Below are 13,682 nucleotides of genomic sequence, written 5' to 3'. Positions count from 1 at the left end.
GTAAGCGTGACAGTGGGGAGTCCCAGAGAGGTCTGCTCTGCAGTAAGCGTGACAGTGGGGAGTCACAGAGAGGTCAGCTCTGCATTAAGTGTGACAGTTGAGAGTCTGAGAGAGGTCAGCTCTGCAGTAAGTATGACAGTGGAGAGTCTGAAAGAGGTCAGATCTGCATTTGGTGTGACGGTGGATAGTCCCAGAAAGGTCTGCTCTGCAGTAAGCGCAACAGTGGAGAGCCCCAGAGAGGTCAGCTCTGCAGCGAGTGTGACAGTGGAGAGTCTGAAAGAGGTCAACTCTGCAGTGAGTGTGACAGTGGAGAGTCCCAGAGAGGTCAGCTCTGCATTAAGTGTGACAGTGGAGAGTCACAGAGAGGTCGGCTCTGCAGTAAGCTTGACAGTGGAGAGTCACAGAGAGGTAAGCTCTGCAGTAATTGACAGTGGAGAGTCTCGGAGAGGTCAGCTCTGCAGTGAGTGTGACAGTGGATGGTCTGAGGGAGGTCAACTCTGCATTAAGTGTGACAGTGGGGAGTCTGAAAGAGGTCAGCTCTGCAGTAAGTGTGACCGTGGAGTGTCCCAGAGAGGTCAGCTCTGCAGTAAAGGTGGCAGTGGAGAGTTACAGGGAGGTCAGCTCTGCAGTACGTGTGACAGTGGATAGTCCCAGAGAGGTGAGCTCTGCAGTAAGTATGACAGTGGAGAGGCTCAAAGAGGTTGCCTCTGCATTAAGTCTGAGTGTGCCAGAGAGGTCAGCTCTGCAGTAGATGTGACCGTGGAGAGGCCCAGAGAGGTCAGCTCTGCAGTAAGTGTGAGTGTGGAGAGTCCCAGAGAGGTCAACTCTGCATAAGTGTGAGAGTGGAGAGTCACAGGGAGGTCCGCTCTGCATTAAGTGTGACAGTGAAGAGTCTCAGAGAGGTCAGCTCTGCAGTAAGTGTGACAGTGGAGGGTCCCAGAGAGGTCGGCTCTGTAGTAAGTGTGACAGTGTAGAGTCCCAGAGAGGTGAGCTCTGCATTAAGTGTGACAGTGAAGAGTCTCAGAGAGGTCAGCTCTGCAGTAAGTGTGACAGTGGAGTGTCTCGTAGAGGTCAGCTCTGCAGTAAGTGTGACAGTGGAGAGTCTGAGAGAGGTCAGCTCTGCAGTAAGTGTGACAGTTGAGAGTCTCAGAGAGGTGAGCTCTGCAGTAAGTGTGTCAGTGAAGAGTCTCAGAGAGGTCAGCTCTGCAGTAAGTGTGACAGTGGAGTGTCTCGTAGAGGTCAGCTCTGCAGTAAGTGTGATAGTGGAGAGTCTGAGAGAGGTGAGCTCTGCAGTAAGTGTGTCAGTGAAGAGTCTCAGAGAGGTCAGCTCTGCAGTAAGTGTGACAGTGGAGTGTCTCGTAGAGGTCAGCTCTGCAGTAAGTGTGACAGTGGAGTGTCTCGTAGAGGTCAGCTCTGCAGTAAGTGTGACAGTGGAGAGTCTGAGAGAGGTCAGCTCTGCAGTAAGTGTGACAGTTGAGAGTCTCAGAGAGGTGAGCTCTGCAGTAAGTGTGTCAGTGAAGAGTCTCAGAGAGGTCAGCTCTGCAGTAAGTGTGACAGTGGAGTGTCTCGTAGAGGTCAGCTCTGCAGTAAGTGTGACAGTGGAGTGTCTCGTAGAGGTCAGCTCTGCAGTAAGTGTGACAGTTGAGAGTCTCAGAGAGGTCAGCTCTGCAGTAAGTGTGACAGTGGAGTGTCTTGTAGAGGTCAGCTCTGCAGTAAGTGTGATAGTGGAGAGTCTGAGAGAGGTGAGCTCTGCAGTAAGTGTGTCAGTGAAGAGTCTCAGAGAGGTCAGTTCTGCAGTAAGTGTGACAGTGGAGTGTCTCGTAGAGGTCAGCTCTGCAGTAAGTGTGACAGTGGAGTGTCTCGTAGAGGTCAGCTCTGCAGTAAGTGTGATAGTGGAGAGTCTGAGAGAGGTGAGCTCTGCAGTAAGTGTGTCAGTGAAGAGTCTCAGAGAGGTCAGCTCTGCAGTAAGTGTGACAGTGGAGGGTCCCAGAGAGGTCAGCTCTGTAGTAAGTGTGACAGTGTAGAGTCCCAGAGAGGTCAGCTCTGCATTAAGTGTGACAGTGAAGAGTCTCAGAGAGGTCAGCTCTGCAGTAAGTGTGACAGTGGAGTGTCTCGTAGAGGTCAGCTCTGCAGTAAGTGTGACAGTGGAGTGTCTCGTAGAGGTCAGCTCTGCAGTAAGTGTGACAGTGAAGTGTCTCAGAGAGGTCAGCTCTGCAGTAAGTGTGACAGTGGAGTGTCTCGTAGAGGTCAGCTCTGCAGTAAGTGTGACAGTGGAGTGTCTCGTAGAGGTCAGCTCTGCAGTAAGTGTGACAGTGGAGTGTCTCGTAGAGGTCAGCTCTGCAGTAAGTGTGACAGTTGAGAGTCTCAGAGAGGTGAGCTCTGCAGTAAGTGTGACAGTGAAGTGTCTCAGAGAGGTCAGCTCTGCAGTAAGTGTGACAGTGGAGAGTCTGAGAGAGGTCAGCTCTGCAGTAAGTGTGACAGTTGAGAGTCTCAGAGAGGTCAGCTCTGTAGTAAGTGTGACAGTGTAGAGTCCCAGAGAGGTCAGCTCTGCAGTAAGTGTGACAGTGGAGTGTCTCGTAGAGGTCAGCTCTGCAGTAAGTGTGACAGTGGAGTGTCTCGTAGAGGTCAGCTCTGCAGTAAGTGTGACAGTTGAGAGTCTCAGAGAGGTGAGCTCTGCAGTAAGTGTGTCAGTGGAGTGTCTCGTAGAGGTCAGCTCTGCAGTAAGTGTGACAGTGGAGTGTCTCGTAGATGTCAGCTCTGCAGTAAGTGTGTCAGTGGAGAGTCTCAGAGAGGTCAGCTCTGCAGTAAGTGTAACAGTGGAGTGTCTCGTAGAGGTCAGATCTGCAATACATGCGACAGTGGAGAGTGCAAGAGAGGTCACCCCTGCATTAAGTGTGACAGGGGAGAGTCTCGGAGAGGTCACCCCTGCAGTGTGGCCGCAGAGTGCCAGCGAGGCCCAGTGTCTTTCAGTAGCAAAGTTCAGACACCACTTTTTCGTGTAGACGTCATTTTAATAGTAACATTAAACTCTGAAGTACCTTTTCTCACTTCAGTCAATGTGCACGTGCCCGAGTAGGACCCTCTCTCTCCTCTGTGCCGGTCTATCCATCCGTCTTTCTCTCTCTCTCCTGTGCTTGTCTAACCGTCCACCTGTCTCTCTTTCCTCTGTCTATCCATCCGTCTCTCTCTCTCTCTCTCTCTCTCTTCTCTGCGCCTGTCTACCCATCCATCTGTCTCTCTCTCTCCTCTGTGCCTGTCTATCCTCTCTCTCTCCTCTGTTTGTATATCCATCCGTCTGTCTCTCTCTCTCTCTCTCCTCTGTGCCTGTCTATCCGTCCACCTGTCTCTCTCTTTCCTTTGTCTATCCATCCGTCTATCTCTCTCTTGCAGCTATTTCTAGCCGCTTGTCTGAAGTGCTCAATCTTCCAGTGTGTTTCTTTGCAGGCTCCCAAGTACATCTGTCAGTCCCTGCATCTATCAGTCACGCTCAGTCAATCGATCTACTGTCTGTCAGTTCCTAAGTCAACCTATAGGCCCGTGAAACCGCACGTCTTGTGGTCTCTTCAACTCTCCGCCCATTCTTCCTTTATCTATCCTGCTCGCTGTGCAATATACCTCAGTATCTGTATGTACGTCCGTCCATCTATCTATCTGATTATTCATACACCCATCCATCTCCCCATACATCCATTCATTGGATTATCCATCTAGTCATCCATCCACCTGATTATCCATCCATCCATGCGATCATCCATCCATCAATCCATCTCCCCAGCCATCCATTTGATTATCTATCTATTCATTCATCCACCTGATTATCCATCCATCCACTCGATCATCCATCCGTCCATCCATCTTCTGTTCATACATCTTCTGTTCTTGCAACTTCTTTTTGCTCTCTTACTTCTTAAAAGGACAATGCAGACCACGTGACATCCATAAGAGTATTGAGTGGACCACGGGTGTATGTAGACAAAGCTGTTCCTCCCCTATCTTTTTGAGGAGTTTTCAAAACTTTGCCAACTTTGAGAGAGTTCCAAGTTCAGAAGAAAAAAAAACGTTCTGGGAATAAATTCAATAACAGGAAAAAGTCCCCCCAGAAACCCACATTTAGTAGTTGTAACAAGTAGTTTTTCTTAAATAGCACTAAATGCCATTCTTCAGCAGTAGAGCCAAAGTCATTCTGGTACTAACTTTAATATTACTCAATTTACCACCCTCGGAAGTACGAAAGGCTGAGTTGGCCTTGCTGGGATTCAAACGTGTGGCCTGCAGATCACAACAGATGTCAGCAGCAAGGGTAACTCATTAATGCAGGTGGATTTTCTCACAAAACCTTTTGCAGTAAATTATATCTGCAAAAATGTGTTTTTGCAAGACGTTTTTCCTGGAGGTGGTGGTGTTATGAATATTTTGCAATCATTTCAAAGTTTTGCTAAGTGCGAAATTCGCACAGGTCTGGCGAAATATTCAGCTCCTGGCTGAGCTCTTGGTGAAGGCCCAGTGGCAGGTCATTCTGTGGCCAGACTTCCCTGGAGTGTGTGTTTTACACTTGGACCCAACGTGTTCCAAGGACAGGAAGGGCAGACTGGCCTTTGTCACATGTCACTGGGATTCTCCAACACCTTCCTTGCAGTCCCCAACCTCATTCCTTCCAGGAAGGGTCACCGCTGGACCGGTCATGTTGACATACCTTCCTCTCCAGCCTGCCCAGATGCTTGAAGGTCTCCAAATTCCCATCAACACTTGGGATTCCAGGCTGGAGAGCTTTGCTTTAATAAAGTCCCAGGCTTACCAGCCTAAGAATACTTTTCACCCTGTCTGGGTATAAGTGGAAGGGGTCATGGCCATGGTGAAGGGGTGGGACCATGGGGAGTGGAGCCTGGAGTCCCTGCTCTGCCTGAACAGCCACAGCTACCCTCCCACCACAGCAAGAAAGATCTCACCTAGAGATTCCTCTCATGTTCTTGGGAGGTTTAATTGGAGCCCACCAGGGTAGGCCATTTTCACCTAAGTTGTAAACCCCATCCATGCAAGGGTTTCCATCTCACTAAGTGATTGTGCCTCAACACCGCGTGGCCTTGTGATGAGGCCGGAAACCATGGGCTTGATTTAGACTTTGGCAGAGTAGGTTACTCTGCCACATATGTGATGGACATCCCGTCCGCCGTATTACGATTCCAATATATCCTATGGAAATTATAATACGGCGGGCGAGATAACCGTCACGTTTGTGACGGAGCAATCCACCTGCTGAGATCTAAATCAGGCCCCATGTATCACGTGGCAACACGGTGTGTGAGATAGCGGGCCTGGAGTCCTCCAACATCTCTTGTCACTTCAAGAGATGATCCATCTCCTGGACCATGGGCGGCAACATAACCGCTCCTAAGATTCCACAAACTATAGTGTGCTCCTCCATGGATGTGAATTAAGGGTAGCAGAAGGAGATAGCTGCTACCTCTGGCTAGCTCCCGGCCCATTGACCCTTCCCTTGCTCTACCCTTAAGCACAGGAGTCATGAGGGTAGTGACAGCAGCTGAGCACAGAAAGTATCCCAGGCAAGTGAAAAATTAGATTTATGAAGCCACGCAAGGCCACCTTGCAAGGCCCTGAGTGGCTTCATAAATCCGGAGTATTGCAACACAGTGCAGATTGCAGTGTTACATTATTTTGTGCCAGGGAAGCGTTTCCGTGGGTGTTGCATAGGTGTTACCATGCAAGACCCATGGATTGTGAAGCAATCCCTGATTTACCAGAAGTGGTAGACCTGGGAATAAACTGAAAATCTATGCATCCCCACGTGAGGCGTAATGAGGATTTTCCACTTTCTATGGGTGCTGCATTTTGCAGCTCCGATAGAAAGAGGAAAACGCCTCAGGGGATTGGTTTTATGCGGGAAGGTGCCCCTTCCTGCACAAAAACAATCCTGCTTGCAGCACAGGCACCCTTGCAACATGGTGGATGGGTGCCTGCTTTGGCAGTAGGCAGACAAGAGGGCGCCAGGGCAGGGGAAAAGGCAGGAATGCATCATATTGCCTTAAATATGACGTATTCCTGTCCTTTACCTGTGATGGAGGCAGCAAAGTGACCTGCTGCACTGCGCCACATGGAAAGCTATTTGCGTGCCAAAGGTTTATATCATGCTTGTCGTGTTTACAGGAAAGTAGACGTATATCAGATGCGTTGACACGGTCAACGGAGTTCAGTCTTTAACGCGACCGCCTGATCCCCTAAATGGAGGAACCCAGAAAACAACTGGAGTTTGCAGTGCAGATGACCTGCCAGAGTTGTGTCCAATCTGTTGAACGATGCCTCGAAGGAGTCCAAGAACTACGATTGCCCTTCTCCAGTCCTGATGAGGCCATAAATCAGTAGGCCGAAACGCGTTGACTTCTTTGTATTGCAAGTGGATTGGGCTTGTTAAATAATGGACTATATTGTAAAGATTTGAGATGCACGATATCACGCTTGTGTGAAAGAAATACACAACACGTTGATAGTTGAGTGCACGAAAAGCCCAGTGCCTTAGCAAATAGCAGTGGATCACATGCGGAGTTACACAATAGTGACCACGTTCCAAATACGTAGGGCACCATCTCAGGATGGGTTTTTATACTGTTAAATCTTATATGTAGTTTATTTTGTGTGTATTGTAAGTAACATTTTGTTTATACTTATCTATGTGATGTGTATTAAGTCTTGTATTAGATTACCATAGATCCTTTTTGCTATATTAAAAAATTTCTTTTGAAATAAATATGAAAAAGAAATAAACCCAGAAGGAACAGAATTAAGGACTGTTCTTACAACTTAGGACTAAATTTGTCCCTACCTGTCATCTTTCCCCTTTTTCATGTTGTATTTACCCTGGGCAGGTTAGGGTTATAGGGTTCCCCCTGGTTGTGCGTAGACACTGCGCCACATCTACATAAATATGCCCCTTCATTTTTGTTTTGTGTGTTTTTCAATATTTACGCTTAGTCATAAAATAAAGCTGGTGAATTAACAGGGAGGGCTGAGTTTAGGCAGAGCCGAGGATAGCCTCTGGCTCTAACAGCCAGTGCACGAGCCGAGTCCGGAATATGGGGACCTCGAGCAGAGCCAAGCTTCTGGCTCGAGCATTCAGTGGCTCACCCACCTCTACAAACAAGCATTGGTGCACGTGAACACACAAGCATGCATGCACATGGGTGCACAGGCACACCCACGAACACACTAGCACAGGTGCATGTCAACACACAAGCGCACATACATCTACGAATAAACAAACAGGTGCACGTAAGCACAAGCACCCACACGCATCCGCACAAGTGCTCGCATACAGATGTTATTCAGGCACGCTGGACACTAAGGGGCACATTTACAAGCAGCTTGAACCACTGGTGCAACACTTTTTTTGACGCACCAGCAGCGCAGGCTGCAGGTCCATATTTACACAGCCACACACACACAGCCACTCTGCGTGCCTTTCATGCCCTTGTAGATATGGAGTAAGGCAACGCAGGGCAAGTCGCTGCGTTGCCTTACTCTGGGTCAAAGAAGCATTCCATGGGTGATGCGGTGGGTTTTCCCACGCAACACCCTGGATTTTGACGCTGCCCTATATTTACAGGGGTTTGCAAACCTGGGAATGCGTCAAGGCCTACGCCTTCCCCAGAGGAGGTGTAACGACGAAAAATAGATTTATTTCTGCTTTTTTTGCTTCTATGTGTGCTGCATTCTGCATCACACATAGAAGTAGGAAAACGCCTCCCCTGAAAGTTTTTGTGCAGGAAGGCATCCCTTCCTGCGCACTAGCAATCATCCCTTCCTGCGCCCAACCATCATTCCTACAACGCTTGCACCCTGGTGCAAGGATGCCTGCGTTGTGCGCCAGGGCAGAGGGAAAGGACAGGAATGCGCCGTATCTAATAGATACAGCGCGTTCCTGCCCTTTTCTTTCGAGGACCCTGAAGCAAGAAGCCCTGCGCCAAAAAAATTGTAAATACGCCCCTATCTCTCTAGTTTACCTAGCGGTGGTCGCGGTGCAACAGCGCTTTCCCTTCTCAAACAAGACGGATCACATTGCATTCTCAGGCAGGATCCCCGGTGGAAGAAAGGAAGACACCCGAGACTCTCAGGCCTCTTGTATTACCACCGGCACACACCCCCACGCCCCCCACCCTGCTGCCCCGTCCAAGAGCGCCTCTCCCCCCTTCCCCACCACTGCCGTCTTTTCAGTTCTGCGCTCTTTTTGTTTCCTCCCTTGCAACGGGTTAGAATGGCTGCTCTGCTTTAAAAATGCAACGGCGAGTTAATCGCTCGCTGCTGATATCGGTGTGTGACCTGGAGTTTGAAGTTCCAAACTCTGACCGCAGACGGGGCCAACTCGGACCTTCACCAGTCTAAAACCGATACGCTGAATACCATTGCGCTGGGTCCCAGGATCACCTGTTAATACAGCACAACAGAGAGAAATAATCAGCACGTGCCACAAAAAAACAAGTTGTTATGTAATATTCTTCGATTCCACCAATCAGGACCCACATCGTGGTATTGGGAAAGGAAAACAAATATTGACTATTTTTCTAGGGATTAAAGATGAGGCAGTTACGCAAACTGTGCCCGACTTATTTTAAGAAGAGTGATAAACTCCCGTGGCGGAGACCCACGCTTTCCCCACAGTATGTACTGATTGACCGCGGGGCAGGTACGATCTGTTGGAAAACGAACCCATCCTAAGAGGAATGAGGGTATGAACTAATCAGTCACTCTACACCCAAAGGCAATTTAGCCCAGACAACCATTAATTATGTGAAAATCTTCACTTTTGCATCAAGGCGACCATCACCACATTTTTTGGAGGGAGCGGGGGATCGTGTAAATGTCTGAAAGAGGCAATGGTGGCCTGAACTTTACAAAAACAAAAAAAAACTGTGAAGGATTTATTTGTAAAGAGCCAGTGCCAATGGTTTCTTAGTTATGGAAGGCAAGAGATTCACATATTCACCCAGAAAGCTTGTTGTGAAGGTGAGCACAGTGGGGACGGTGTTAGAACATGTGACAAACATTTCAAATGTGGTGAGAAGAGGACTTTTGCGTCTGCAAACTACTAAGAGGATCTCTAAGTTTCTCCGTTTAATCCCTTCCTATCCAAGCACCCTACCCAGGCATTCTATCCAAGCACCCTATCCAGGCATTCTATCCAAGCATCCTATCCAAGCACCCTATCCAGGCATTCTATCCAGGCACCTAATCCAGTCACCCTATCCATGCATTCTATCTAAGCATCCTATCCAGGCATTCTATCCAGGTACCCTATCCAAGCACCCTATCCAGGTATTCTATCCAGACACCCTATCCAAGCACCCTATCCAGACATTCTATCCAGGCCCCTAATCCAGTCATCCTATCCAGGCATTCTATCCAAGAACCATATCCAGGCATTCTATCCAGACACCCTATCCAAGCACCCTATCCAAACATGCTATCCAAGCACCCTAGCCAGACATGCTATCCAAGCACCCTATCCAGGCATTCGATCCAGGCACCTAATCCAGTCACCCTATCCAGGCATTCTATCCAAGCATCCTATCCAGGCATTCTATCTAGGTACCCTATCCAGGTACCCTATCCAATTATCCTATCCAGGCACCCGCTCCAGGCACCCTATCCAAGCAGCCTATCCAGGCAGCCTATCCAGGCATCCTATCCAGGCATCCTATCCAAGCACCCTATCCAGGCATCCTATCCAAGCATCTTATCCAGGCACCCTATCCAAGCACCCTATCCAGGCATCCTATCCAAGCATCTTATCCAGGCACCCTATCCAAGCACCCTCTCCAGGCAATCTCTCCAAGCACCCTATCCAGGCACCCTATCCAAGCACCCTATCCAGGCATCTTATCAAGGCACCCTACCCAGGCACCCTATCCAGACACCCTATCCAGGCACCCTCTCCAGGCAATCTCTCCATGCACCCTATCCAAGCACCCTATCCAGGCATCCTATCCATGCACCCTATCCAAGCATGCTATCCAAGCATAAGGGGCCTGGTATTATCAGGACTGCGCTTGTTTAAGAGTGCGCACGTAGGTACTTGTGAACTTCAGTCCGAATCTGCTAATGTTTCTTGCGGGTTCTGTCACAACTTAGAAACTTGAGTAGGTTATGGGCTCTTGAGGCAGGGCAGCGCACCGTCGCCTTGCTGCGCTGTCCTGCGCCAAAGGGAAAGGGAACTTGGCGCATTCCTGCTTTTCCACCTGCGCTGGGGCCAACACAGGCACCCTTGCACATAGTGTTGTAGGTATGATTGTTTTTGTGCAGGAAGGGGAGCCTTCCTGCACAAAAAACAATCCTGGGAGGCTCTTTCCGCTCTCCATGTGTGCTGCAGAATGTGGCACACATAAAACGAGGAAAAAACAAGCAGAAATAAAGATATTTCTCCTTGTTACGCCTCCGCAGAGGAGACGTAAGGGTTTGACGCATCCCCAAATTTACAAGCTCTTGTAAATCTGGGGATGCATCAAAATCCATGGGTGTTGCCTGAGAACACCCGCTGCAACACCCATGAAACTCCTCCCTTGTGCAGAGTAAAGCAACACAGTAATTTGCGCTGCCTTATCTATGAGGGCATGAAAAGCCACGCAAAGTGGCTTTGCTTGGCCCTATATATGAGTTCAAGGTTTGCACCACCGTTGCGTCACAAAAAGTGATGCAACAACGTCGCAATATATATGCCACAGAGTCTAATTACTTACTATTATAAAGACCTGCGTACTATTGTGTGCATCGCGGGAGAGCCCATGTATGCGTTACTGAACGGGGGCATTGGTGAGTAACTTATAGCAACTAGAGAACACCGCAGCACAAGCCCTGGTGCTTTTGAAGTGACGGACTCACCCATTTCATGCTGCTTGGTGTTTGCACAGACTGCTAGGTGAGGAAGGCCCGCATGATTAATTTGTAAAAAAAAACAAAAAAAAGTGCTTGGCCCCGAAGTATGCTCAAAAACCCATGGACAACGCTAGGAATGCCAAAGGTACTGAACATCAAGGCTGCATTGTCTTGATTCCACCTCCTGCCCCTTTCAGCCACCACCAGACACTCCCTCCCACTTTATATCACTCTTGAAGGTACCTTTCCATCTCTGCTTTCCCTTTGTCACTGTTTTCCATCTTTTTCTTCCTCTCACTTTCTCTCTTTTGTGTTTCTCACTCTCTTGCTCCAGGTGAAAGTCTGATAAGAAAAAATAAGTGCCAGTCCCAAAAGTGAGAGCCAGTGCGCCCCTCTTGCAACCACCGGCTCAAATGAAGCCCTGGGAATATGTGAAGGTTAAGCCACTGTGTGTGACACAGGTGGTGCGCAAAAAAGGCCCAATCTTCACAGCCCATCCACTGGGAAGGAGTCTGCGATTGCCCAGTACCTGCTTGTTCTTAGTATTGCCAAGTGTTTTTTAAATGGCATTGTGGTGGCCAGGCTTTCTCATTTGTGGTGGCCCAGCCCTCGAATTTCTATCCACTCTCCATGAACCCAGTAGGTATCTTCTGACATTTAGACACATCCTTAAACTCACCTCTTTGTGTCACTTGAACAAGCTTCATAGAAGTGGGCAAACTTGAGGATTCATGGGAAGAGGCGAGCCGGAGCTCAGCCAGGGGTCTAACTTAGCTCTCAGAGCCAAAGCACAAGCCGAGCCAACAACAGATTAATGCGCATGAAACTGCAAAAGTATGATACTCTCTCAGGTTATGAATAGGTCATTTCTCCAACCCGCGTTTCCCTTCAGTGTATCACATTATACCATTCCATTGCCATTGGTTAAAATGCATATTCTTGAAACATGAGCTTTTCCCCATCTCCAGGGTTCTCACAACAATGGCATGAGTGAACCAAGGGGTGATAGTTTGTCATGTGCACTATGTATGTGACCAGTATTGTTTTTATACTATGGGCAACTTTATTGTCTATTAAACCACACTTAAGTGATGTTTTTATATACTCACAAGTAGAACTACATTTCTTCAAGCTGATCTCCAGATTTCATGCTCAGCAATGTAAACTGATTTGCTTAAGATCACACAGGTTTCTCAGTTACACATTGTGCAGTTCAGACACTGGGTACAATTTTCCTTCTCTCTCCCCTGTACCACCAAAGGGCATTACTTTGTGTTTAATAATTTCAGGGCCTACTTTGAAAGATTATGCTAAATAAATGCAAGTACCAATTATTTGAGTCTGAGTTTTATATATATATATATATATATATATGTATATATATTAATTATGCCTTTCTTGAGTAGAAAATGAAGCATAGGAAAGGAGGAGACTGTTTGTATGGTAATGTCACTGCCTTCTCCTGAGAAACAGTAAAAAAGGGTGAGAGTCAACACCTGAATCAGAGTGCTTACACTGATTTTTTAATAAAGAGGATTTTGACTTTCCACTGAGGCATGGGTGGATTGCAGCACAGCTGGGCTGCAGGCACACACAGCAGAAAAGCTGCTTTGTAGATTTAGTGCACTCAGGGGTAATTCTTTTATCTTTTATTATTTTTTTGTTTTTAAAAGGCAGATCCCCGATATGCTCGGCTGTGTTCTATATTGGCTTGTCGGTGCCCAGTGGGCAAGGGAGGGGCCAGACATCCAGCTGGAGCTAGGCTTCACCCTTGTTTGTAGTGCCCACCCCTCAACCGTAGGCTGTCGGCTCATCAAACAGATATATAACATTACAACACAGAGCGGGATAAATCTAATATTAAAGTGCCACTTCATGTGTTTTCAATTGTTTCTCTCCTCTTTTGAAAAGGGCAAATTAATCCTGGAATAGAAAAAAAAGGTACATAATGATTTATTTGGTTAAAAAATATCATGGTAAAAGTAACAGATTAAAAAGTTCCATTCACCAAAGAATCACTAATAAATCTTGCATTACATAGATAATTAGCTGCAGATACTATTTTTAATATTTTTACGAGATTCATTAAGTTCTTTTTACCCCTTATATACTTCTGTTAGAAAACAAACGTCCCTTGCATGGTGACAGGCTTGCACCCCTGCTCCGAGTGCCCCCGCTACAATGATATTCGGACTCCGGTACTGATTGCTGGTCATGGGCGAACATGGATCATGCGAGTGAATCTTGACCTAGACCTGTCTCATGGTAATGCGGTCTTGTTAGACTGAGAGGGGTGCACCGAGCACTACCCTGATGGTGGCAGAGGGCTACCTTCCTTGCCAGGAGGTGAATGACACAAGCGCAGTGGGGACAGCAGCCCCTTTTTGTGTTTCATAAAAGTCAGTGGTGTGAACAGGCCTTTTGGCCATGTCACTGCGGTAGCGCCTACTGCCCCACTCATATAAAATTCTACTGCTCTGTACTCACCCTTGGCGTACATGATGGCTGTCTGTAGCGCCATGCAGTGCGTGATGTTTGTATGTGCATCATGTGTTGCATATGTGCCTGTGCTTGGTACATAACATGGAGGCCTGTGGGTTTCATTTTGGAAGCCCTGGTCCTGGCAAGCCTAGTTGGAGGCGAGGACTGCAACCCCAGACAGGAGATGTGGATTGCTGACGTTCCTGAGAGCTGTGGTGGGAACATACACACTGGAAGTATGGGAGCAGAGCATCCTCTGTGCACACAAATTATCACTTTGATTCCAGGAAGAAGGTCAGTGGGGCCTAGGCTCATTGTCAGGA

At 47.9% G+C, this 13,682-nt stretch overlaps 1 protein-coding gene across 1 annotated transcript; it reads right to left on the bottom strand.

Annotated features, from left to right (window-relative positions):
- Nucleotides 1–850: 850 nt before the first annotated feature.
- Nucleotides 851–13,399, bottom strand: LOC138262476 (uncharacterized). Its single transcript, XM_069212368.1, has 3 exons — nt 13,366–13,399; nt 8,356–8,433; nt 851–2,841 (listed from the first exon to the last, which is right to left on the bottom strand). Exons 1-3 carry the CDS (start codon nt 13,397–13,399, stop codon nt 851–853), a joined length of 2,103 nt encoding a protein of 700 aa, XP_069068469.1.
- Nucleotides 13,400–13,682: the final 283 nt, after the last annotated feature.

The sequence above is a fragment of the Pleurodeles waltl genome, chromosome 10 (genome assembly GCF_031143425.1).
Source record: "Pleurodeles waltl isolate 20211129_DDA chromosome 10, aPleWal1.hap1.20221129, whole genome shotgun sequence".
Lineage (NCBI taxonomy): Eukaryota > Metazoa > Chordata > Amphibia > Caudata > Salamandridae > Pleurodeles > Pleurodeles waltl.
This window is presented reverse-complemented; position numbering and strand designations above follow the sequence as displayed.